This window comes from Tigriopus californicus, chromosome 5 (genome assembly GCF_007210705.1).
Source record: "Tigriopus californicus strain San Diego chromosome 5, Tcal_SD_v2.1, whole genome shotgun sequence".
In the NCBI taxonomy this organism is placed as follows: domain Eukaryota; kingdom Metazoa; phylum Arthropoda; class Copepoda; order Harpacticoida; family Harpacticidae; genus Tigriopus; species Tigriopus californicus.
In genome coordinates, this window is record NC_081444.1 from 1,379,871 (window position 1) to 1,406,272 (window position 26,402).

Below are 26,402 nucleotides of genomic sequence, written 5' to 3' on the forward strand. Positions count from 1 at the left end.
GTTGAACAGTTTCGTTCCCTGCACCCTGCATTTGCGTCCCCGTAACTTTCACTTTTCTGGCCAAGGTCAAATCTTGGAAACGTCAAGTTTGTTTGTTGCTCTTCATCGGCTGTGGTTGCTCCAAAAGCTTCTCCTTTATCGTGGATCATAAAGTCGGTTTAGCTTGTGTCCCATGAGTAAGCAAAAAGCAAAGTGGAACAAAGCAGTCTCCTTTGGGGGACATCCATATTATGAGCGCAATGAGCGAAAACATATTTTCATTTATCTAACAAGTTCCATATCATTATTGCCAATGGTCTAGGCCTTAACTAGATTTGATCGCATGCTGCTATTTGGCCCTCGTTATCTCAGGTATTGCTGACTCTTCTCATATTGATTATCAACATTTTCATCCCGATAAAGAGGGTCTGCGTATTGTAGATCCGATATGATCTGAGTCGGACACTCTATTATGGTCCACAGATTTGTAGTGCAACCATAGATGATCTAATTGTGCAACGGTCCGCAAAAAAAAGATTGGGCTTCTCTGCAAAGTTTTCGATATTGTGTATTGTAGGCCGAATCAAGGCCGCCACTGCATGGTTTGAGTTCAAAATGGACGCATAATTTTTTCCAGGTCTGGCTTCTACCACACCTATTGGTTGGTGTGGAGTAATTGATCTAGAAGCCCATTGGCCTGACCTTGCACAAAATTGCGCCTAGCTATGCTTCTCCTTGAGTAGGCTGTAGGCTGTAGGCTGTTGGCCGTGGATTGTGGGTTGTGCGCGTGCCAAGGCTATGGCTTTCTTACCTCCATGGTGGGTTGCCGTTCGGTGGCCTCGTTTCCATCTGGACTTGTAGGGCTGAAGGAATCACAATTTGTTCCCTCTATTTAAAGGAAACCAATATCTCTGGTGTCCCTCTCTCCCCTCTCTTTCTCACTCTCTTTCACATACTCGTACGTTCACATTTAGCTTTTCCCTCATTCCTCTTCAGGAAGACTTCTCAAGGTGTGGACTTGACCCGACCAACATCTGCCTCGAAATGCTGCGAGCAATCTTGTTCAAAAATAAGATAGGTCGCGGCTGTGATGGGCGAAATGGGGAAAACAACCATGCCGAGGTGAGGCTTAATTTCTAAACTTGAATCACGACTTTTGTCCTCCCTCGTCCTACGAACAAAGCTTCAAAGGCCAAAGTTTCATCCTTAGTCTCTCCCTAAAAGGAAAAGTTCACTCCAAGAATGGTTTTACTTTTGAACTTCTGGTGATTTACATTCCCCGAAAAGTTAACTCTCTTGATTTCAATGGTCTTTTATTTCTCCTTCAGACCATATATTATGCTGTTGGGGAGGCGTCTCATTTCCAAAGCAGACGAATTAAGAGAGCTCTGGATCATAAAGGGATTTTCCTTCTTCATCTCCCAGAACGAACATGACCGAGGAACAGGAAATTATACCCGATTATCGCAAATGTGACTCCGTCATTCTCTCTCGCTCTCCTCTTTCCTCGTCTTATTGTGTGGCTGGATATTTCACCCTGATGTGAAGCTCAATAGAGACGCTTCGAGCGGCTTGGCCAACTTCTTCTTTTATCGAATGACACTCCCCAGAGACCTTTCAAAGTCTCCTTAAAATCCTTCTTCTTAGCCTTTCGGGTCCCTCCAACGGGGTTCCACTTTCACGGAACACGAAGAGTAAAGCCAAACCAGTGCACTCTGTCTGAAAATCGATCTCCCTGGATCTGATAGCATCCAATTTCAATCGGCAGCTCCATTTCGAAATCGCTATTGGCTAGGGGATTAAAACGATCGTGAACTGATTTCCAGCAAAGGTCATTTTTGTTTATCCAGTGGCAGAGTAATTCAAATGCCTCAATACTCAATCCTTTTGGCATGGATGAGATTTGCTCTGTTAAGCTTGATTTTGTCGTCGAATAAACTTAAAAACAAATTGCCTTATCTTACAGACTTGAAATAAGGGAGCAAACATTTTAGATGGACTCAGATTCAAGCGGAAGCGTCGTAAACGAGTAACCTGCAGATCCTTAGGAAAGTCAACTCCAAAATCAAGAACCACGTTCTCCTTGTCCGCGTTCATCTCAGTATTCTTGTCTCCAAGTTCGGCTAATTTAAATCACAAAAGGAGATTTCCTTCGCACCCATCCACCGAGGAATGACAACGATGATGATGACGACGGCAAGGTTCGATGTCAAAATCATTCCCTTCTAATTCCGAATTCTATTCTTGTCCCTCTTTCTCTTGCGGATGACACAACCTCTCGCACCCAAAGCAAGACTTTAGAGAAATTGAAGAGCAGCCTTCTGCTAAAGGTCTCTCTCTGGTTTGAGCCCCACAATTTTAGAGCCTCAGCGTTAGAAGTTCGAATGTATTCCATTTCTTGGGGCGGCTAAGACCGAGAGGGGGGGGGTCATCAGTCATCCTCCATTCATTTTTCAAAGCCCCGAGGAGTCAAGAGAAATCCCCCTTTCAGGAAACGATCAATACGAGTTATGCAATATGATTCCGGAAATGAAATGGAAGCTTTCAACCTGATGGTCCAAAAAGGCCGTCTTTCCTTGTCATCGTGTCGCCAAAACGGAGACTGGGCTCGTTTCCCCTTTTTTCTATGAGCCATCTATCTTCATCTTGTTAACTGAGCGTAAATAAATGCCTAGGCTCATCTTTCTCGACAAGAGGAAGGAAGCAAGTCCCCAACTATAATTTGGCAAAATGACAAGGTTCTTTTTTTTCGCCAGCCTCTCCCACAAACCCTGGAGCCCCGATTTTGTCGTCATGTTCAATGCTCAGTTTTGACTGTGAGGCCTGAAGGGAGAAGTAGGATGGCCAAGTCATTCAATGTTATCCTTAATGAACTCTCTGTCTATCTCGTCGGATCGTCGGATATGGTCGTCATTTGGAACCGTATTCTCGCTCTGACTCTCTCCTTTTTTGAGTGCAACCAAACAAACTAGATATCCTGGTGAGCTGCTATGACCAACTGGTTCCAATTTCCTTCATCCCTTCCATCATATCATGCCAAAGCAACCTTGTTCCATTTCTCCACTCTCTCTCTCTCTCTCTCTTTTATTCTACATGTTCCCCCTCCCGGAATAACACAAAAGGCGGTACTATCATGTATTCATACGTGGACCTCTCAGCCCAGTCAGTGGGGAGAGGGTGTAAAGACAGCATTCTCTTTGTGGGATCGAGTTCTCTATACTCGTGTGACAGGGACCAGAGGGTGTACAGCTTCGATCCTATGGTTTGTGGATGGACATGAGGCCAAGTGTTCATTGACTAGAATGTGTCCTCCCACTCTGCATTTGCTCCCCAGACAAAGACATAATGGTACTAATTGAATCAACCGCTGACTGGGCTGGACTCATCAGGAAATGGATCGACGCTTTCCCTCGACAACTCGAACTATTCCATGACCAATATGTGCTTAGTTACGTATCTGTAGGACGTAGTTTGGGGGAAATTCTTTGGAAAATGTTGGGCATTGGAAACAATGGAACTCAGTTGTCATCTGAAAGAGACCGCGCTCTTTCCAATGGACACAAAGTTTGCTCAATTACTGAATTTTCACAAGGAAACTTTTCCTTTCTTCTATTAACATAAACTTCGTCCAAAGAGGGAAGAGTCAAGCTGACATCTTCTCCAAGGGGAGATCTTGCAATTTTGCCGTCCAGAAAAGACGCAGACTCGTTGAAGGAGAAAGAATTGGCTTGGCTTTTCCGCCAGACTCCGTCAGGACTAATTCATGCATTTTGCATGGACAGAAGGCCTTCTCTCTCTCTCCAAACAGGCAAAAATGTCCGTTTACACCGACATTCATTCTCAGTTCCTCTAGTTCAGAGGCGTCTGACTTGCCTTGGAAATGGACCAGAGCCAAGTATGGTGAGTGGCTTTGGGTGCCACCATTCGGGACCAGAATTCAAGTTGCTTTTAGATTAACGAGCATTGAACCACTTTGATCTGTGAGACGAGAGTCCAAGGCATGTGAAACCACACTCTCAAGCGCACCACCACAGTACTGCATGACTTACGGGTGTCATTGTTTAACGTAGATAATTTAACAGACGAATAGCAACTCTGGAGTGGAGACTATACTGCAGAGGCTTTTTAGTGTGTCCAGAACTTTTTGGAGGACATAAATCTTTTGACAATGTTTTCTTGCCGGCTTCACGATGATGGTGCCCGTTCCACTTGTTCTCTCTTGTGGTGGCAAGTCAAAATCTGGATAACGCTCCCAAAGCCCCACGTCCCAAGTTTCCGTCTCAGTCCCTAAAATTCCCTGCAATATCACAACGCACCCACGCACTCACTTTGGTTCAACGTTGAACAGGGCGTGCGTAAAGGCGTTGGGCGTTAGTCTTGGCTCAACACTCAAAGCACAGAGCCACGGAAACGCTACGAAAGACCCTTTCACATGATACATTTATGCCCAAGGCGATCAGGCTCAAAGGACACATGCCCATATGATGATCAATATCAAAAGGGATTGGGCCAAGTCGATCCACACCCGTTCGTGAAGAACTTGCAGTATACGCAATATGAGAGACTACGAGTGCCGAGGCAGATTGTGAATAGAATGAGCCCCTTAGTAGTACGATTAGCTCTACTCTTCAGGGGAGAGGTAGCAGCTCTATGGAAATTAACCACACTTACAGTGAATCTGTTGGCAAGAGCACCCGTGAGATCCGAGAAGCTCGTGTTCGGCGAGTTCTTGGCCCCAACGTGATTTGCATCGCCTGAACTTTCCCGAGATGCACTTTTCTGGAGAACTCTTTTGGGAGAGGCCATTCTTAGAGTCGTGGGCAAGGGTGCAAGAATCACATTTGAAAAGGACACACAATTATAGATTGATCTGGACTCCCTACTCAGGGTCGGAATCCGTTGCCATGTCGAAGAAGCCTTGGGGTTTGCACAGTCTCCTCACACTCAACAAATGGAACCAACACGGCCAGAGCTTCTATGTTTGCTCTTGAAGTGAGTAGACTTAAAGGCCAAAACCTGGCGATATTTCGCACTGACAACCATTCGGACGACCACTGATCTTCAGGGCGAAGGCATGGAAACACCACACACTAGAATGGCTTTGCCAGTCTTTTCTCGCTTTGCTGGCTACTTCCTGTTTCAAATGGGTAGCCTCAAAATGGCTTAAGAGTCTCAAGTCATCATGGTACGCCAAACGATTGTGTGTTTTGAGCTTTGGTGAGGGTATACAGTATGTGGTATGGCGGAAAAAGGACCCCCGAAGGCCAAAGTCGCAGACTCACTTCACTAGAAACGACTGGGCCGGCTTTTCTTTGCCTCACCCTTCACTGAAACTCTGAGTGGCAATAAAGCTCGAGGATATACCCGATTTTACGATTTGTTAACAAGATGATATGTAAAGCTTGTTTCCAGGCACTGATATGCAATTTCCCAAGGTGGGTTTGATCAACCGAACAATGGGATGATATGAGGTCACTGCGTCAGTTTCTCTGTTTACAAATGCCCTAACAAATCGGGCGTTCTTCTTTCAAAACTTAAGTCACAGCTCACTTTTATGTTTTTGTCTTGGCTGTTCCGTCCTGTCTTCATCCAGTCTTTCACAACTGAGAAGTAGAGGAGGTAGATGGTTGGTCGGTTAGCCAGCCAGCTTTTGGTTAGGTGCAGAAAGGGACCCTTTTCCTGGCCTGTTCTCTTTATCTTCGAAGGTCGGAGAAGTGAGAGGGGTAGGAATTTGCTACTTCAACTCTTTGGTGCACAACCATCAAGTCCAGAAGAGCCCTAAACAGGCAAGACATGTTCCTCACTGTTTCCGAAGGATCAAGAGGATTTTACGAGTGGGCTGCCGCAGAAGACAGAAAAAAAGATCCGCAGTTTCATTGGGTTCCAGAAAAGGAGTTCAGGTGTTTATTGCGGTGGTGGATTCGGTGGTTGTAGTTGTCATATTGTTTCCCCATTTTCCCCTCGGACACACTCCAGGGACATTATTGTCGGCTTGTTGGATGCAAACCCATCTCAGCTGAAGAAGTGCATCACCACCCCGAGTCTGACCGCAGCCTACTGATCTTCGCTCAAGAGTGTCACTCCTCTCCTACGAATGAGCTTGTTTCATTTCAAAGCAAAAGGATATTTGAAGCACCATCCTCAGCCAATGTGGGAGTGGGACGAGGTGAAAATGCAGTTATGCTAGAACAATATGTAGGTCAATGATCTGCCAGACTCCGCCCTTATGATGTTCGTGGCGAGTCCTTTTGAAAGCAGTTTTCCTGTCGATTTTTCGGTTCTCAAGAATGTCCCAGCACTGGCTTCGATTAGTTCCATTCAATGGACGGTTTTACTTCGTCTATTCATGGGCATTGAGCCTTCCTCTTCATCTGAGTCGAAGTGAGCTAATAGTCGGATCGGAGGAGGGTGCCGACCGTAAAGGCGATGGTGGCAATGTTGGTTTGTTCTGGAATAGAGAGGCGTTGAGGTGGATCGGAGGAGGAGGAGGAGGAGGTGGAGGAGGAGGTGGACCAATAAGCCAACTGCATGTCGATAGAAGCTCTTTCACCGATGTGATGGTGCTCAAATGTCTTCATAACTGGCTGAGCAAACACAAGCCTCAGGAAATGAGTCCTTTTGGGCGACGTTGGTGGTAGTGGCGGAAAAGGCAACTGACAATGGGCAAAAGACGAAAGTAAAGCTCGACGAAAGACCGAGAGATATGGTCCAATATGACAGGGAACTGTTCCTCTCCGCGTGTATTGGATTCCGCACTCAATGTTAGTTATTGGCTTCGTAAAATATCAAGAAAAATCCCCGGGGTGAAAGCAAAAGATCCCCTGTTCCCCACTTCACTTGTCCCCATTCGAGCCCGGGATTCTTGAGTTTATGTAATACAGAGCACGAGAAGCTCGTTACTGTCGACGGGCTTTATCTCTTGACGAGTTCCCCACGGCTTTAAGAGGACATTCAACAGCCTCAGCAGCTTGGCACTCTTTAGAATTTCACTATCACACGGCTTGATCTTCTCTGGCTGGTTGGATGGCTTGCTGGCTTATCGCGAACCACCGGGAAACCTTTCAGTGCTGTGAATGTACGGTGTACGTTGTTGGTGTTGTAGAAGGATGATGATACAATGGCGCTTGTACATTGACAATGTCATTCCACAACTCGAGAAAAATCCAAGAGGAGAAGTTTTGGGTCATCACAACATCCCAAGACCATGTGTGGAGACTTGAGTGTTTGCTTCCGGCTTGGACGCAAGAGTGGCGTGTGTGTGCCAAAACGACAAAATTTGGCACCTCTCACTTTCAATGGGCTCACCCTCCAAAGCAATGGCCTCTTTCTATCCGTGGTGTCGGCGATGGTCGTCTTGGAGCTCGTGGAAATGAGATGATTATTGCCTGATCAAGCAGATCAAAGGGGCCCAGGGTTGTTTGACGAGGGCTTGTTTTCCACTCGGTTGCATCAATGTCATCTTCCAATGTGTCCTGTTCACACACACCGTTGGTTGCTCACGGACCTTGTGGTTGTCTCGCCGGCTCTCAATTTGGCTCAAAGATGGATTATCAATTCCTCATCAGGCTTCCTTCTATCCTCGTTGTCGTTTGTCTCGGCCGGAAAAGAACGAACGGTGGTGGTTGTTTTTGTTATGACCTGTCGGGTTCATTTGGGTCAAAGGGAACCCAACTCGCCAACCCAAGACGGATCTAACTCTTCTTACAGCTTAAGATGGCTTCAGAGGCTGATGTCCCTAGATCCGCGGGTTTTCATCAACGCTCAATAAAAAGAAACTTTTCCTCTCATTCGTCTCTCCTTCGTCTTCTTTTAGGGGCTTTTCAGAACTCGGCTGAAAATAGCACCACAGGCCATTCAAGTGTAAAAGAGTGTCAAACCTCCAGGGTTATGAAAAAACAAAAGTTCTCGTTGTCTTTTGGGCAAGTTTGCCTTGCTCGTCGTGCTCGCCGCCACTTACGTCTCAACAACGTTAAAGGGATTCCAATTTTTCACCAAACAGCCACAACGTTGAAAAAGTTGATCTCTCTTCCAGTTTTGAGAGACCTGTCAAACTTAAGAAAAAACGCAGAGAGGGAATCGTAGAGACTATCCGGGGCTGATTTTAAAGCTACTGACTCTTTTAGGGGGACTCACAAGCCCTCTAGACTCAACGAGGCCGGATGTGAATGAATGCCCAGAACACCCACTAGACAGACTCGATAATAAGAGCGCTCAGAAGGAACTCCACTTCACAAAAAAGGTTTTAGGAGGAAGTTAGATCTGCACAAAGACGAATGCAGTTGTATCGTCTGCCGAAGATGCGCTGATTCAAAATGCATTTCCTCCGCTCGACCCAACGGAGACTCTCGAGTGATCAAATTCAACTTTCACTTTGATTGCACGGGCAGAGGATTTTTGATGCCTCTGGATCACATCTTGATTGATTAATATGGACACCAGCAACAACTCAAGCAATGGCTCTGATCTTCCCAACCACTTACGTTTATCGTGTGGTAGAGGGGTCTTTTCTGCGTCACTGAAGCACAAGATTTCGTTTCCTTGGAACCATAACAAAAGAAGATGTGGCCCCAAAGTATCCTCGTCACTTAAAAATGAACTCTCCACCACATTAACGTTTAGTAGGGGCTCATTACTTGCACATTTCCAGTCGGATGTGTTTGGTTGGAGGCTGTTTTGGGCTCAGGGTCTTTTCGAAACCCTTTTTCAAGCCGTGGTTCTAACGCAGCCTCTCTCTTGACACTACTTGGTGTATAGAAAAGAATTGTGTCTGCCGCTCACGCTGCTGGTTGGTGTTGCTATTACCTCTTCGTCCTCAGCTTCGACTTCTGTCGCTGGACCAAGAACCACTGGCACGGGTGTTACTAGTTCTTCTTCCTCTGGCAGTGCCACTTCCACGTCGTCTTGTTCTTCTGCTTATTTTCTTGCTGCCATGTCGAAGAGGTAGGATCTCGAGCAGCAGCAGCAGCAGTAGTAGTAGTAGTAGTGGTAATAGCAGCAATGTTCCTTGGTTCCTTGGGATCCGTGGCTGCCTTTTGGAACACTATTTCTTCTCTCCGACAACCAGAACTAAAAGCGTTCTGTTGCCCTTCATATATGCACATTCGGTCCTCCTCTCACTCTCAAGAAATAACCAGCCCAGAACCAACCCTCCGTGCCAGTAAGTGATCCTGCTGGCTAGCGGCCGAAGACCACTCTTCCTTTCTCGGCCTTGTCAGAAAATGAGACCTTCAGTTGCCGCTCGCCGACTCACACGCTCCTCGCTCTCTTCTTTCCTCCTTCAACACAAACGGTCCTTGTACCCATCTTCATTCGTGGATCATGGTCCAGGAGGGCCCCGTGTTCCCCAGCCAGTTCCTTTGGATATTGGTTCGGAAAGAGCCAAACTCATATATCAGTCCCAGAGCGGGCCTGCGTTTTGGCTTCGAAATTTTCAAACTCTCTCTCCTTCAAATACAGTAGATGAGTAGATGGTTAGCTCTGTTGGTACGTACGGACAACTTGTTCGTCCTCAGAAACCTGACCGATCTTGGAAGGAAATGGCACAACGGTGAGGAGCCGGCTTTAGCAGGCAGGTGAGTAGGGCTGATTAGGCCCCTCAGCGAAGGCTGCAGGGCAAGGCCAGCCACCAAGAAAGTTCCAAATTATTCTCGACAAAGTGAGAGTGGAGAAGAGAGCTCCTCGGGAAAGTGCGAGGGTGGGAGAAGAAAATTATTTAGTTGGCATGCCGGGAACATGATCCCAACAGTAAAACGAGGATGAACAAGCCAACCAACCACCCAAAGGGAGAGGAGGAAGACTGCATGCACTGATCAGTTGTTTGGAAAAGGAAGAGGAAAAAACCAAGACCTCGCCTTCTCCACTCCCTTCTCCTTCCCCTCCTCCTCCTCCTCCTCCTCCCGACTCTTCGACAATGCAGTCAGTCCAACTCTTGAGCCTATGACTTTTCCAACACTACGGATATAGTAGCTCTAATACAACAACTGTGTTACTAAAACAGAGTCACGACTCATGAAAAAGGGCATGCCGAGCCCACTGTGCCATTGAAAGAAGAGAAAGCAAAACAGAGAGTGATAAAAACCCGAAAAAACATGAAACTTGGAGGTCCAACATTGCATTTGGCCAATTTTGGGTCAGTTAAGCGATCTCTATTACGCCTGCTTGACATTAAGAGTTTTTTTGCCATCCTGGCCTTCTTACCACCCCCTCGCTCAAGCCCATGTTGACAGATGTACTTGCTCTTTTCTTCAACCCAACATTGTCCATGACACACAGAACGGACGCCAATAAAAACGGATGAAAAACGTGGCGCATGAGCACCTGGGGGTGGTGGTAGTCCACGTTGTATGTTCCAAATCTGCCCGATCTGGGACATAAATTTCATTCCCCGAAGCAATCCATCATCCAAACAGAAAACACGGTTGCTTCGTCCCAGCTGGGAGTTGCTCTTTTTGTTTGGGATGCTGCTGCCTGGGCATCCAATGAACAGAGACGAAGGAAAGGTGGGTGAAAGCGTCTTTCTCTATCAGCCATGAAGGTCTTTCCCTTGTTTCGAGGTCATACCCACACATGACCATGGATGATTACCCCAGGGCAAGTTGCGACCATCAACGCTCGCCACTAATGGAGATGTAGGGTAACAAACCATGGGCCGTGTACATATTGATAGCTCAAGTGAGGTTATACAAGTACATGCGCAATGTTCCGTCCACTTGTACGTTGGGTTGGTGTTGGGCCAGGCTCGATCTCTCGACAAAGTTGCTGACCACTCTGTATCGGCAAAATCCCCTCGTTCCCGACCTAAGGAAAACATCCTTCCATGGGGTGTTAATCCGTTGGCTCCTTGTATTCGGATCCTCAACATCAACTAAATCAACACGAAATGACGTGGCGGACAAATGAAAGCCATAGCAAAGGCGAACCCAAGGTGTTGAGGGAAATATTAAGTCCAGGTCTGCAGGATCGGAGGATAGGAAATTATTCTCTCGAACCCACTTCCTTTCTTTACTTCATCTCACTTGCTTTTGGCGTTGGGTGCGATCAAATTGCCTGAAGCGACCGACCTACTTGGATGGTATTTTGACCTTTAAGGCCTAAGAAAGGGTCTCTTTGTAACCGCAACAGTTGGTCCTTAACCGTGAGCTCACGTTCAAAGACCTCAAATTTGTTGAATACTAGGCTTCCCATAGCTCGGCCATATCATCTAACACACACTTGACTTGATCTATAATACTGGGGACCCAAAGTTAATCCTTGGCTAATGTTTTTCTGTATGGAACTGAACACAACAATGGTGATCAACACAAGGGGAGGGGGAAATGGGAGTAATGGTACGCATACGAAATGTTAATCAACCCTGCATCATCCATCACAGAAAGAGAGGGTAATCACTCACCCTTTGTCGGTCCAACATCCGACAAATGCTGGAGAGGTCAGCCAAGTCCACGCGCTCTTTTTGGAGCATGTCTTGTAATAAAGTGAGCCAGTCCCGAATTTGCAAAATAGACTTGTCTAGACTAGCCAGAAGGCTGCTGGTTTGTCTAGATTGCTTGACAGGTGTTCCATGATGTGAGGAGGGACGTTGAGTCTGGAAGAAGTGCTGTAAATGGTTCGTATTGTAACGCTTGTGCGACGGCGATTCGTAGGAATATCTGTAAGAATAGAAGTGGCGAGGATCAACAGGATGAACTCGCAAACATGTGAGCAATTGGGTCTTTCGTGCACAATGGTGGTCGCGTGACCTTGCGTGAGCTCGCATTAAACCCTTAGAGAAAAACACCAAGTAGCATCTTTTGCTTCAGATGAGGTCGTCAAAGAAACGAGGTCGAGGTCACGCTGACCAGCAACTGCAGTTGCGTACTCAAGTTGAAGACAGAATTTTAAGTTTAAATTGTCAAATCGTTTCATCTGCTGAAATTTTAACCCCACGATCCCACTCCATAGCGAAATTGGCAAGCTGGTATGATCTTGCTTAGAAACGTTATTTTTTATATCCATTCATAACACATGGGTTAACCAAGAAAATATCTGTCTACGTCTGAAGAACAAGAAAAGGCTCACCTGAAGTTGCCGTTGTTTCGATTTGTCAACGTATGAAATTGATTCTCAATGGCTGATGCAATGGAAGACACCATTGATGACGAGGTTGAGCTGAGCCGAGAGGACCTTGAGGTCCCACTTGAGGACGTCCCTGCTCCGGAAGAGGAGGAAATCGTGGATGACGCTGAAGGACTCGAGACTCCAGCACCTTGCTGAGGTGACGTTAGAGATGAGAGAGTGCCAGAGGAAGCCCCAGAGGATGTCATGGAACAGCTAGAGTGCGGGCTCAGTTGCGTGGTAGAAGACATGTTTGATATGGTGGGAGGAATGGGGTTGCTAACAGTGGAAGGTATTCTATTGTTATTAACGCTATTCGCGTTGTTTGGGGCAGAAAAGGCCCGTGGAGGCTTCTGTGGAATCGGTTCAATCTATAGCAGAATGGGGACGAAAATAGTTAAAACGTATGATTTGCATACTTGTGGCTTTTTTCGTCATAATTTTATTTACACACCTTGGCGTCCCACATAGACATTTTGGGATGAATCCGGTAGGTGGAGCGACGTTTTAGCCGTGGGCTTTCTTCGATGAAAAGAGACCGACTTGGACGCCCTCTGTGTGTTGTTCCTTGAGGTGAAGCTCCCTGCGTGTTCCAAGAATTCGAAATGAGTTCTCTCGGCTCATCTAAAGTCCCCTCCTGTTTGTCCCATGAGGATTTCCCCTTAGCCTTCGGAGTTTTGTTATCTGCTTGGCAATATGAGGATATAGACTGTGAGACAGTGCGACACTCCCCGTTGGAAGGTCCTCCTGGATCCGTTTTGTCTAATGAGCCCTCACTTTCTTGGAATTTGTTGGAACGACCCTCTCTAGCTGGATTCCCGGGTACTTTTTCTTTTTCTTCTTCTTTGTTGTTGTCTGTTGGCAAATGGTTAGTTTTGAATTTAGCTGAAACTGAAACCACCACCTTCTTCTCCAGGTTTCTGTTCGGTTCTTCCGGGACTTTTAAGCGTTGATGAAATCCCTTTTGTTTGGTTTGGTCCAATTTAGCCGTGGACTGACGATAACTTGGCGGATGCTTTTTCGTCCCAGAATGCCAATTACAGACCAACTTTGTGTCCTGAACCTCTGCACTAGCACCACGAAGAGATGGCACTCCCGAGTCTCCTAGGGAGAGGAAACTGTTTCGACTTTCAATTTGGAGCAAATCAGGACGTTGAGATAAAGTTTTGGCGGCCGCCGCAAAATTCCCGCGGCCAGCCTCGGGGAAGTTAGAAGTCTGTATCTGACTTTGACCCACTGGTTTCACAACGTGGCGTGGAGATGAATTTGATTTCAAAGGATCGTCGTAATCATGAGCTTTGTTTTGGGATGGGCCGGTGGGACTGGGTTTAGAAAGTTGACCTTCACGTATTGGAGTGCATTGATTGTGGGTTTGTTTGCGAAAGGTGAGGAAACTTGTCTTTTTCCTCAACGCCTCTCGATACGCAGCGATAAGTTTGGTCTTGGATCCACCGCTTGAGAAGTTTGATGGCCTTGATCCGTCAGATGTTAATGAGAATGGCTCGTGCTCTTCATTAGGAGAGTGATTGACACGCTCCTCCTGGATGTGAAGTCTTACAACGTTGTGGTTGTTATTATTGCTATTATTGGAGCTATTAGCATCCACGTCCAATTCATCTAAAGGCTCTCCCCCAGCCAAAGACAGCGGTCGAGGTTTGGTCTTTGGTGTCGAAGGCCGACGTCTTGGAGAGGATGAGAGGTCAGAAGAGATGCGGGGTCGGAAGGAGCTTAAGATCAAATCTTGGATGACCTTGGCATCGTTACCTGAAAGGCCGAGAAGAAGGAGATTTTATGATAAAGCAGCTCTTTCTTTCTTAAGTCCGTCACGAAGGTCCCCAGGATCAGGATAACTCAGTCATCACATACTAAGTTACTAGCTCGAAAGGACTCTTATCCTGGGAGTGGATCAACAGCTCTGAATAACATGGGTAGCCTCGAACGTCTTTCTGTAGTTTCCGGTTTTATAAGAACTCATCTCGTCTTCGACATTCATTGTGCTATCTCTCAAAATTAAACCCAGCGAACGTTGAGAGGGACTCTCTTCCAACCAACTAATCTCTCGAATCTCTTTGGTTGGAAGGGCACCATCCCTTCTGAACAAAACATGGGAGTGTCGTCGTACACTGTTCACTACTATACGTATGTAGGGGGAAAGAAGAGGAAGATAGCCAAGAGGGCTTTGGCTCACTCGCTGAGGCTCTTTATTTTCAACAAGGGACTCGTAGCGATGCGTCTCTCTCCGCATCTTTCCACATTATTTCATTGCTTGTTAAGACCAACTTGAAGTCAACCGTTTCACCTCTGCGCTTCTCAATCGTTTGTTTAAGACCGTCCCGTATATCTCTGTTCCAACCCCATTTCCGGTTCCTTTCAACTATACTGTAGAATGTTGTGAGCCTTGATATCCGCATACCCTAATTGATGAGGATCATGATCCAGTAAAGAAAGGAAGGAAGGCAGTCCCTTCCAACCTGTCGCTCCCTGTTATCTATCTTCCAAGTTTGCTCCCTCTCTGCGTTCATCCTTGAACATTGACTGAGCAGGCTCTCTTCAAAACCAATCATTTTCTCAAAGAAGTCTGTTGCTATGTTTGGTTGAGTTTGTTTTCTGTCCTGTCAGTCCTCTTGCCATGAGAAAAAATGCGCTAGGGGAATTGATCCTCCAGACTTCTTCCTCTTCGGTGTTCCAAAGAACCAGAGAGGGGTCCCAAACTTCGAGGAGAGAAGACGTGGAAGAAGAGGAGCCACAGAAAGAGCAGCCTGAACATGTCCATATGGCCCGACTTTGCAGGAATAAAAATGCCGCTTTCGGCTGTTTCCCCTCGTTGGTTTCCCCTTCTTGGGTCGTTATGGCTGAAATAAACAACCGCGGAATAAAACGGCTCTTCATCCCAGGACATCATACTTTCAAGAGAAGACAACGCCTAGGATCCCACAAAAAGACCAAGCCTTGAGTTGAACGGAAAATGCCAGATCACAATTAAACGCACTTTTCAATTTCAGACCAGTTTGGTTCTAGTCAAAGAAAAAAGAAAAAGCCATCAAAAACGTTAGGTGAAGTAGAATCGAGTATGACAAGTCAGTTGACGTTTTTTTAATGTCGAAATAATACAGATTATTCCTAGCGTGACCTGAAATATTGACTTTTGATTTCGAGCCGCTTGAGCAACCTGTAATTTGTTCAGTTTGAGATGGCATTGATTTTTGCTTGTGATATTTCACAAGGTTTTGGTTGTCAAAGCAGACCAAGGCAACTCAGTCAGATATCCACAACAAAGGCCACATCAATCGCGAGCAGTCTTTTCGGACATCGGGTACTTACTATCCCCAGTGTATCCGCCATGATCATCAACTTGGTCGTGGTCCTATTTCTACTTCAAGTCCAATTGGCTTTCTGCTATTTCGACGTTCATCGGTGGAAGTACATTGGCTATCAAAACGTTTGGCACGAGGGCAATAGCCACAAGGTACGACTTATAATTTACTCTCAAACTTCAAAATTAGAGATGAGCCATGATTTTTTATCAGGTTCAAGATGTCAAACAATTTACCAACGATCCCGATCGAAGTGTCGAGTTTTGCGCCAATTTCTGCACACTTGACTCAACATGTGACGCCTTTTACTTGAGCCAATCTGAAGAGGGCAATTGTCATGTGGTGGACGAGGATTCTTCGGCTATCCCACGGACCTATGGCCACGAATGGAGAACGGGCAAAGTGTGTGTCCAAAATCCAGACCGAGAGACGGAGAGAGAGGGTTATGAACTGGCGTGATTTTCCATGTATTCTAGATGTACTACGTGAAGGAGTCTGTGGCCTCCAATTTTTCTGATGTCCTCCCTTTGCCCGACTTGTTCGAAATACCTTGTGACGGCGACAACTTCACATTAGAGGCCAGTCAATGCGATCAATTTCCCAAGCAGAATGTGACCTACTACTCGTGTCCATTCTCGAGCTCAAGGTATGAGGACACGATCCTGGAGATACCCGATTCAAAATGCCCGGGCGAGGATCGCTTACTTTTGTGTGAACTCCATGGTCGGAACATTGAGACCAACGTTGCGGGCAACACGAGAACCATTTTCGAACCGACATTCATAAAAACGGCGCACAACGGACAAGTGAGTAATTCATTGCTATCCTGTCTTCTCTATTGATCTTAGGCTATTTCGGATCATCTTTGAATTTTGTTTTCAATTCTTGACTGGACGAAAAATATGAACCAGGGCGATACTGTAACGTTTCATAGCAACACATAAAAGACATTACTCTGAGTGAGTACTGCAATTTTCGTAGAAAATACTCTTTTCAAAGACTTGCACTTGGTAAAGAATATCTCTTTGTCAAAAGAAGTGTGCCTGGCGGTGCAATCGTTAAATGTCAGCCCCTTCCTACAAATAAGCATTTGAGGTAAACCATTTGTTTAAAACCCCTTCTTAGAAATGTTTAGCTTTTTGCTATATCAGGTGTTGGAAAAGGATGCTAAACAATGATAATCATCCAATTGAAATGTGGTCCTCTCAGCTTTAATCTAAAGTTTTGATCGCTTAGCATCATTTTTCAAAACCGTATTGATGCTTGTCCGAAATTCTAAGCTTTAATCATGTAAGTATAATGAACAAATGACTGCAACAATATTTCTTGCCAGGCCTCGTACCATCAATTTCGGACTCACTTTACAACTCACACTTTTGGTTTGATTGTTTTCAATACTCGACTATCATTTCGTGATCAAACATATTTTCCATTGAACTTGAAAGAGACTGCAATTTCTCCGTTCCAATTGTGGGCCCAAGGGGTGTTTGTTCGAAAGTCAATCAACCAGTCAACCAACCAACCAGCCTTGATCTCCTCCATTCACTATAGACCATACTTCTTTTTCCTCTCTTTAGGGTTTGACAGTGCACGGTCTTCAATGGTTGACAATCCAATTCCGTCAGGCACCAAAGAAGCTCTCAAGGCTGATCATCCGCACTGTGGATCACCACGTAGAGCGCATGAAGTTTGCCAAACTGACAATCCATTCTGGGCAAGAACAGGACACGATCGACATTGACATTGGAGCCCAACCCTTGGGAAGCACTTGTGCTGTTCTCGTCAACTTCGATTACACCAACACTTGGACGGCATTGAATGCGGATAAACTCGTGATTCATGATACTCAATGGTATGGCTTCGATCAGCGAGGCTTTAAGTTGGATATCTTCGTCAAACCTCCAACCCTATTGTCCAATATGACTTTGTCGGATGGGTGTTCTTGTACATGCCCCACCGAGGTCATGCCTTTTCAGGATCCAAACTCATTGGCAGCCCCGTTAACGCTGGATGATTTCCCAGAAACCTGTCGGTGCTCTTGTCCAGTCATTGAGCCTGTTCCAAAAACTCAATTTTGAAATAAAAAACGAAAATAAACATAGAGAACACATCTTTCGAGATTTGCAATGCAGAAAATTGATATTAAACTTTTTTTCTATTTTTTTTTTGATGAAGGCTAGGTAAATGAGTCCAAATGTCATGATCAGGATAAGCTTCTTTTCCGACTCGTGATCATGTTAACTAGAATAAAATGGGAGAAAAATACTTGCATAAAAAGATAAAAGATAAGGTTACGTTCATGCGGTCATTACCGAGGGTAAGGTGATAATCAATGTTGGCTGTGACGACCAAGTGGGAATATCCCTCTATTGGGATACCCATCATTAGATGGCCGGTTGAGCGAGACAGCTGCCTTTTGACACTTAAGCAATCAAACAAGCAGAGTAAGTTGAGAAAAATGAAGTGTCAGCCCAATAAAACAGTTGCTTGAAATAAACGATATTACTTATATATATAGATTTGTATCCACAGTAAAGCCATTGGTGGTCCAATTCATGGTGAGTTGTTACTCTGTAGACCTTTGCATCTCAAAACTTCTGGTTTTGAACGCAAGGTTGTTGGGCCTCACCGTCATTGTGAGGCGAACAACACAAAAGGGCATGATAGAAAAAATACTAGAGTGCACAATGACATTTAGGTTTTAATAGCGAAATATTGATTAGTTATCTTTTGAAATGAAAGGTTAGCGTTTCTTTTTCTCCACTGAAACTACATATTTCAATTTCGATGTTGAAAGATTGAACTGAAATTGTCAATAAGAAATTCAAAATAGACTTACTCGACAAATAATGCAACATCTAGACGAACCATGTTCGTTTAAAGATTGCACATTTAAATTGTTTGACTTTTTTTTAAAAAAGATTAACTTGTCCCTTATTGAGATTCATTACTTAGTTGTCACAAAGATCGATGCGGGAATTATGTGCAACTCATCTTTTATCTTTTTGTTATTATCCAATCTAAAAGCGAATACTGCTCAGAGCCAAAAGTCTGATGGAGAAATTTCGTTTTCGAGAATTCGCCTTTTCCTCCAAACCGAAACTTCAAAAATTTTTGTTGTAGAAATCGTGCAAGATTGTCAACAAAAAAATGGTCAAAAAACTAATAACTATCATTTCAACTAACTTTCATTTTAATAGTAACGGGGATTACATTCCTTGTAGCGGTTAGAAAAGCTCGTAAAAAGAAACAAACCAAAAAGGAAAAAAAGACCTTAAACGACCCAGAATGAGTTTTTTTCCTCTCACTCAGCACTACGAGTACAAGCATGATCTTCAAGTTAGGTATAACGTGTTTATTTTACTTATGATCATAATATTATGTATTCCCGTGAACGATGACGAAATCATTGCTCCACCCTCTAGCAAAAAGGACGTATATTATAGCCCTTGTCCCTACTCATAACCATCATTTGACGGTTGTCTAAGGATGCAGGGTCTTATCTGTTATGGAAATGATTATCTAAATATATTTCCATGCAATAGTTGACTCCCATTTTTGTCGTAAAAAATGCAATTGTTTAAAGAATTTAGATTGCCAAAGAATAAGCATTGATAGAACCTACTATTGTCTTTCTTAGTGTCACAATCGCATTTATTTTCTTGATTGTGCTTTGGACAGAGCCCGTCCTGGTTACGAAATGCCAATCTGGGCAAGATGATGATTGATTTGATCCTTTAATAATTGACTTCCTCCCTATCTTTACTCCTGATCAGATGTACTTAACTTCAAAGAATGCAGCTTGAATTGCTTCTACACTAAAGAACAAGCGATTGACGTCATTTAAGTTCTAACCCTGAAAGTCAGATCCAAGTTACGACCTACAAAGCTTGAGTTTTAAATTTCGGGTCACGGAAAAAACTTAGCTATTTTAGTAGGAGAAGGATTATTTCGGAGCCTGTTGGTAAGAAACAGGATAAAGTCAAGAAAAGGATCAACATTTTAGAGCTAGAATTTCTATTGATATATGGTTTAGAGGTAAGAATCTTACAGTCTCTTGATTTTTGAGACTTAATAACCGTGTTATTTTTTTTTTGCATTTTTGAGAGAAAATGTAAGTTGGTTTATGGCAACAAAGATTTTACTCTTGTAATCTTGAAATTGAATCCATGAGGGTTATTTTTTGCTTCGCAGCTTGAGTCGTTATTTTACAACTCATACCGTTCAGTAAGTTTTGGGACGTTATCCAGTTTAGAAATTGAGTCTAGGGCTTGGTGAGATAATTTTCAATTTGAATAAGCTCCACATGCTAACACCAAGATAAAGAGATAAATATACTTCACCTCGGTTTTGTCACTGAACTTCCGTCCCAAATTAGTGATTCCTAGAAAATTGGTGCAGTTCAAGCTTGCCTCTATGAATTCACCGCAGTCATTGGCAAGCAATTTGTTGACAAAGTTGCAATTCACATCAGATGGTCTTTAGCTACTCCTATTTCAACATTAAAACTGCATTCTTAAAATTGCGCTCTCCTTTCTAAGCAAACTAGTCGGAACAGTCCAAAAACCTCAGCAATCATTGGCCATAGACAAAATTTTCAAACTGATTGTTCTCTGCTTGGGTCTATGTCACAAAAATAAAAATTCAAAACAATAAGTGTTAAAACTGAGCCACACTTAAAAAATTTTAGAATATCAAAAGAAAATATTGTGAATAGTTTTAAATATTTGAATTATTCTCCAATTATTTCGTCACACTTGCCAAGTCTTTTACGAGCAAAACGAAAAATTGATGTTATCATTTTTCCCTTTCACTCGCTTATTTTTCCGAGCATTATTGGTCACCTTCAATCAGCTTCATTCTGGTTTAATTGGACTGGTTTGTAGCTTCAAGCGGTGAATCACGTTCTTATAAATGGCTCAATCAAGTTCTTAGACTTGAATTAGATGGCCATCAAATGACATATTTCGATTGCGATAAGGGAGTCAGGGACAACCAAAACATAATTTCATCGAAAGCTCTTTATGCAGTACACGGATACCTATCCTCAGAGGGGGAGGGGCCTGTTTCACTTACTGTGAACTTGAACGATAATTTTCGTCGAGCGTTCATTTCGTCAGATGTAACGAGATCAATCAAAGTTGAGCAAGTCGTTAAGACCCTCAAAAAAAGGAGACGAAGGCCCTTTTTATCTTCTTAGTACGTCTTAGACTCTCGATAAGCTAAGGTCGGCAATTGAGTGGATCTTGGGACATTTAATTACAAGGGCTTCGAGTGCCACAATATGTTCTTCAGCCTTGCTTGGCTGGTTTTCCTCATTGATGTCCCCAATTCCCTCGGATTCTTTGATGTGGGTCAGGTCAAATATATTGGGCTTCAGAATGTTTGGCACACTGGACTCAATCACAAGGTAACTGATGTGCAACCAATTGAGCGAGCTCTGCTAAGATTTCCACAACAGGGTCCATAACTTGCCATTTCAACCTCTTTTTTAGGCTCGGGAATTGCGAGCATTTGTTACGGATCCTGATCGAGCTCGAGAGTTCTGTGCAAACTATTGTACTTTGGATACATCGTGCGACGCCTTTTATCTGATGGATAAGCCCAATGGGAATTGTCATCTAGTGGATGAAGATTCGACGCCCAACATCCAAAGAACCCTAGGCCATGAATGGAGGACAGGCAAAGTAATTTCTAGAGTATCTAGCGCTTTTGTTAACGAGCTCGAAAATTTCTGCATTAAATCCCCCCCCTCCCCCAATTGGGTCATTAAGTTTCTTCAAGGGCATCCTAGATGGTAATTTTTAAAAAAGTAAATAAAATCAACAAAAAAAGTTGGTGTTCGCTTTAGAACCACCTAGCCAGTATGAATAAATGGACTTTAATGCGTTTACCGCAACAACTTGCTCGATAGATGTAAGTTCAAGTACCAAACATAAAGAAATATTTTCCCTACCAAGTGGTCTAGGTTTTCAAAAGTGTGACCTTTGTCCTTGCCCTTCCAGATGTATTATGTAAAGCAAGTGGTCCAACCCAATGTTGAAGAGATACCCACCCCAGACACTCTATCTGGTCCTTGTGACACGGATAACTTTACTTTGGATGCCAACGCGTGCTCTTCGTTTCCCAAACAAGGCCTCACGTTCTACTCGTGTTCGTTTTCGCTTTCCACTTATGAAGACACGGTCTCGCGTGTTTCGGATGCTCAATGCCCTGGAGAAAATCGATTGCTTCTCTGCGAGCTCTTCGGACGCGATGTGGTGTCCAATGTGGAAGGCGATCGACGAGAAATATTTCAACCTCTTTTTGCTAAAACTCATCATAACGTCAAAGTGAGTCAACCTCGAAAACATAATCTTATGAATGGGAGAGGAAACTTGGAAAGTTCTTTTGCTCATTAGGGTTTGATGGTGCCTGGGTTCCAATACATGATCATGCAATTCCATGACGCTCCTCGGAAAATATCCCGTGTCATCATTAGAACGATTGACTATGAGGTCGAACGTTTGAAGAAAATATCCTTGGTGGTTCACGCAGAAATTCAAAGAGCCACCATTCCGATTGACCTGGACAACCAACCGCTAAATAATGTATGCGCTGTTTTGATCCAACTGGATTATACAGACACGCCCATTGCCAAGAAAGCAGATAAGTTGGAACTCACCGGGGCGTCTTGGCATGGTTATGATACACAAGGGTTCAAATTGGATGTGTTTACTATGAAGCCGGACATGATCATAACTTCCACCTCCGAGACCTCGACTAGTACATCGACCCAATCGAGCACTTCAACCACAACCATTACCACGACCAGAACAACGACCAACATTGTAACCACCACTTTGACACCAACAACCACTGCTGCAGACTCCACCACAACCTGCACTTGCAATTGCGCATGTGGGGATGACACAACTCAGCCAATGGGAACACCGTTGGTCTGCCCAACCATGGCCAATGGTAAGTGATACCGTGGCCATATAATTAGGGTCAGGTAGGGGCAATGTGGATCTAAGACGGACAAGCATCCCAATTTTAGTTCTTGCACACTGAGATTGAATTTTCATTCCACTTGGGGAAGCGCCTGAGTCGAAGCAAAAAAAAAATACAAAGCAGTGCAAAAGTCATTTTACGTATTTCAAGCCCAGATTTTAAATATTGTTTTCTAAAATGAAAGCGGGACAACTAGACGTTCAAATTTGGCGAAGCAATGGAGAACCATAATGGATCTGAGCCTAATCATCATCAAACTAGATGCATCGGGTCCGGAACAGGGCATTTTGCCTGTTAATTGTTTCTTGAAAATGCCACTCAAAATACAATGTGTATAAAAGAGTTTAAGCTTATGAAATAGAAAGTTCGATTTAAGGGCCATGATATTCATCTATTTCAATATAACATCTTTTTAACAATGAATGAGACGACCAATCGTAAATGCCCCTTTTCTTGACTTTTTCTTTATAAGGTGTTTTAAAAGTAATGGACCACCCAAGTGTAATCAAAGCAATTAACGTATTCGTTAAATCTGTTCTCATTTCTGTCCGTAATATCTTTAAACTCTTCTAGACAGTGAGAAAATCAGAACACAATGCTATACGAATGAACCTAAGAACCTATCTTCTCAAGGAGCTTTTCAAGAGGTTTCAGAGCGTTCTACCAATGTGAAATAATTTGGATTGTTCGGCTTATGAATGCCAATTGAATTTAAAGCGATGAAAAAAGTCTGGTGTTTGGCCAGGCTCCACACCTTTGTGTCAGAGGTTCAGTTGCCCTAATTTGAAACGTCCTTGGGTCTCCAAAGAGTGATTTGCAGGAGGAATTTCCTGTTGGTCAATTCCCATAGACATGATTCATGACTAATCTTCTTTTAACAGAGCAGGTCCCGAAAACTATTATTTCAAGGCATATTATGATAAGTAATGACGACCTCCATTGTGGGCACCAACAATATTTTTTTGATTTTTTTATACCAATGCACATTAAAATAAGTTAGGACAACTGAAACTGGAGGTTGCTTTTGCAACACCCTATATTTTGTACTAGTTTCACAACTTAGAACTAATCTGAATAAATAGTGATTTTTTGCACAGTAAATAAAAAGTGTTTGTTAACATTTATCTATCCACACTTTGCCTCAGACTTACAAGAGAAAAAATTGGGAGAGCTTTGTCCATCTCAGGTGCTTCAGTAAACACAAAAATCACATGAATTATTCGAATTACTGATCATCGTATCATTCTAGGAGCAACAAACACGACAGTTAGCTCGACAGGCACCAGTTTTTCAACTATGGAGGGACAACTTTTGACAACTATAACTAGGATACAAACCACATATCGACCGACAAAGCAGTTGTCAACTACGGCACTTGCAACTACGACTGTAACTGAATTGGCAGCTACTAAAAGCATAAGCATGGCAACAGCTTTTACAAGTGACGCAACAACCACTCCAACAACCACTGGATCTACTCCTGTCATCGCCACAACATCTTCCACAACTGTTACAACTCCTACAACAACTGCTACAGGAACAACATTGTCAACCACATTTCTAAGTGGATCTACCATCTCAAGGGAAACCCCCCTGACAACTGCAACGACCACAATGACTACAATTACCACAATAGTCTACACAAGTGCAACAATTGTCTTCACTGCTTCAACAACTAATAGTCAGGTTTCAACACTAACAACTAGTCATCCTCTTTTTACTACAACTGAATCTTCTAGTTCAACAACAACAGTAACAAGCAGTATTTCACCTCCTACTACAGCTGGAACAGAAACTACACTTAGTCCAACAACAACAACAACTGAGACGACCATGACCACAACTAAAGAATCCACATCAACGACCAAAACAACGTCAAGCACCATCATAAGTGACACTCAAATATCAACTTCTAGTTCAACTACATATGTCCCAACAACAACCTCTGAAAATTATTCAATTGGATCTTCAAGTGAAACTCCCACTACCCTCATTCCAATTACTACAACGACTGACATAACATCTACAAATGAACAGGCAGCAGATGAATCCAGTATAACCAAAGTCGCCAAAACTTCAACTGTTAACACAACAACGGCGGTAAAAACTACCACATCTCTTGTTACTATTACCAAAACTACAATTGCACCTTCTACCACTTTGTCAACAACACTATACACAACTTCAACAACAACGAAAATTGAGACAGCCACAGCAACCCAATCAACTTTTGTCTCAACTTCCACTAGTACAGTATTTTCCATCCCATCGACATTGAACATGGAGACAATTACATTCATTTTGCCAAACGGATGTTCCTGCTCATGCCCAAAACAGGATGTTCCTCCAGAATTTACAATAACAAGTACATCTACAACCACTTCATCTACTAGCACCTCTACTACTGCTACCACCACCACTGCAACTACCACCACTACTCTTACAACTACCACTACCACAACTACCACCACTGCAACCACTACAAGTACTACCCCGACGTCAACTACCACCACCACAACAACCTCCACTACAACCACTACAACTACAACCACCACCAGAACTACCACAACAACAACTACTACCACCACAACTACAGCTATTACCACTACTACCACAACTACCACTACTACTACTACAACTACTACTAGTACTACTACTACTAGTACTACTACTACTACTACTACTACTACTAGTACTACTACTACTACTAGTACTACTACTACTAGTACTACTACTACTACTACTACTACTACTACTACAACTACTACAACAACAACAACTACTACTACAACTACTACTACCACGACGTCTACAACAACTAACACCACAACAACAACAACTACCACCACGACTGCAACAACAACTGCCACAACTACAACTACTAGCATTACAACTACCACACCTACAACTACTACCCCTACAACAACAACCACTACAACAACTACCACCACTACAACAACTACTACCACCACGACCTCTACAACAACTACCACCGCAACAACAACAGCTACCACCACGACTACAACAACAACTACCACAAGTACAACTACTAGCATTACAACTACCACACCTACAACTACTACCCCTACAACAACAACCACTACAACAACTACCACCACTACAACAACTACTACCACCACGACCTCTACAACAACTACCACCGCAACAACAACAGCTACCACCACGACTACAACAACAACTACCACAAGTACAACTACTAGCATTACAACTACCACACCTACAACTACTACCCCTGCAACAACAACCACTACAACAACTACCACAACAACTACTACCACCACTACAACCACCCCTACCACCACTATAACTACCACCACCCCTACAACTACCACTCTTACTACTACCACCCCTACAACTACTACCCTTACAACAACAACCACTCTTACAATTACTACCACAACAACAACAACCACTACAAGAAGTACGACAACTACAAATACCACCCCAACAACTACCACTCCTACAACTACTATCCCTACAACAACAACCACTACAACAATTACCACCATTACCGCCACTACAACCACCACCCCAACAACGACCACCCCAACAACTACCACCCCAACAACTACCACGCCTACAACTACCACCATTACAAGTACTACCACTGCAACTACACCTACCACAATTACCACCCCTACAACTACCACCCCTACAACTACCACAACTACTACCCCTACCCCTACCACAACTACTATAGCACCTTTTTCAACGACTACTTTTACTATTAGAACCACCACTTCGCCTTTAACTTCTACTGTAACTATCACAACCAATACGGCTCCTATTAGTTCAACAATTGAGACAACGAACGAAGAAAATTTCGGACTACCTCCTTCGTGCAGCTGCTCTTGCTTTCTACCTGAAGAACCAGTGTTAGCATTTACTTAAGGACTAAATCGTCATTTACTCGAATAAAGTGAGTTTTTCCCAGAAATGACAAGTTTTCGATACCTTTGGAATCTCTTTGATTTTTCCATGAGTTTTTCTCCCAAAATGTTG

At 43.7% G+C, this 26,402-nt stretch overlaps 3 protein-coding genes across 3 annotated transcripts in view; 2 read left to right on the top strand and 1 right to left on the bottom strand.

The window, feature by feature from the left end:
• LOC131880003 (dystrophin-like) overlaps positions 1-13,843 on the bottom strand; it is a 54,234-nt gene extending 40,391 nt beyond the window's left edge. Inside the window, exons 1-3 of the mRNA XM_059226501.1 lie at positions 12,527-13,843; positions 12,037-12,443; positions 11,372-11,627 (exon numbers count right to left, since the gene is read on the bottom strand). Of these exons, the coding sequence (XP_059082484.1) occupies positions 11,372-11,627; positions 12,037-12,443; positions 12,527-12,547 (684 nt within the window). The 5' untranslated portion in view covers positions 12,548-13,843. The remainder of the gene's footprint in view (positions 1-11,371; positions 11,628-12,036; positions 12,444-12,526) is intronic.
• Positions 13,840-17,501, top strand: LOC131880005 (uncharacterized). The gene is made up of 4 exons (XM_059226503.1): positions 13,840-15,538; positions 15,600-15,788; positions 15,863-16,192; positions 16,964-17,501. The coding sequence occupies exons 1-4, from the start codon at positions 15,263-15,265 to the stop codon at positions 17,462-17,464; spliced, it is 1,296 nt and encodes a 431-aa protein (XP_059082486.1). The 5' UTR covers positions 13,840-15,262; the 3' UTR covers positions 17,465-17,501.
• A 3,137-nt stretch (positions 17,502-20,638) lies between these two features.
• LOC131880004 (uncharacterized) lies at positions 20,639-23,768 on the top strand. Its single transcript, XM_059226502.1, has 5 exons — positions 20,639-20,796; positions 20,882-21,073; positions 21,392-21,718; positions 21,788-22,380; positions 23,629-23,768. The coding sequence occupies exons 1-4, from the start codon at positions 20,671-20,673 to the stop codon at positions 22,352-22,354; spliced, it is 1,212 nt and encodes a 403-aa protein (XP_059082485.1). The 5' UTR covers positions 20,639-20,670; the 3' UTR covers positions 22,355-22,380; positions 23,629-23,768.
• The last annotated feature ends 2,634 nt before the right edge of the window (positions 23,769-26,402 follow it).

What these genes read in the sequence shown, in the direction of transcription:
- LOC131880005 (XM_059226503.1), top strand. Translation starts at nt 15,263, where the DNA reads ATGGCATTGATTTTTGCTTGTGATATTTCACAAGGTTTTGGTTGTCAA. An exon ending in ACGAGGGCAATAGCCACAAG is followed by an intron (nt 15,539 to 15,599) that starts GTACGACTTATA and finishes ATTTTTTATCAG; the next exon opens with GTTCAAGATGTCAAACAATT. An exon ending in AAACGGCGCACAACGGACAA is followed by an intron (nt 16,193 to 16,963) that starts GTGAGTAATTCA and finishes TCCTCTCTTTAG; the next exon opens with GGTTTGACAGTGCACGGTCT.
- LOC131880004 (XM_059226502.1), top strand. Translation starts at nt 20,671, where the DNA reads ATGTTCTTCAGCCTTGCTTGGCTGGTTTTCCTCATTGATGTCCCCAAT. An exon ending in ACACTGGACTCAATCACAAG is followed by an intron (nt 20,797 to 20,881) that starts GTAACTGATGTG and finishes CCTCTTTTTTAG; the next exon opens with GCTCGGGAATTGCGAGCATT. An exon ending in ATGAATGGAGGACAGGCAAA is followed by an intron (nt 21,074 to 21,391) that starts GTAATTTCTAGA and finishes TTGCCCTTCCAG; the next exon opens with ATGTATTATGTAAAGCAAGT.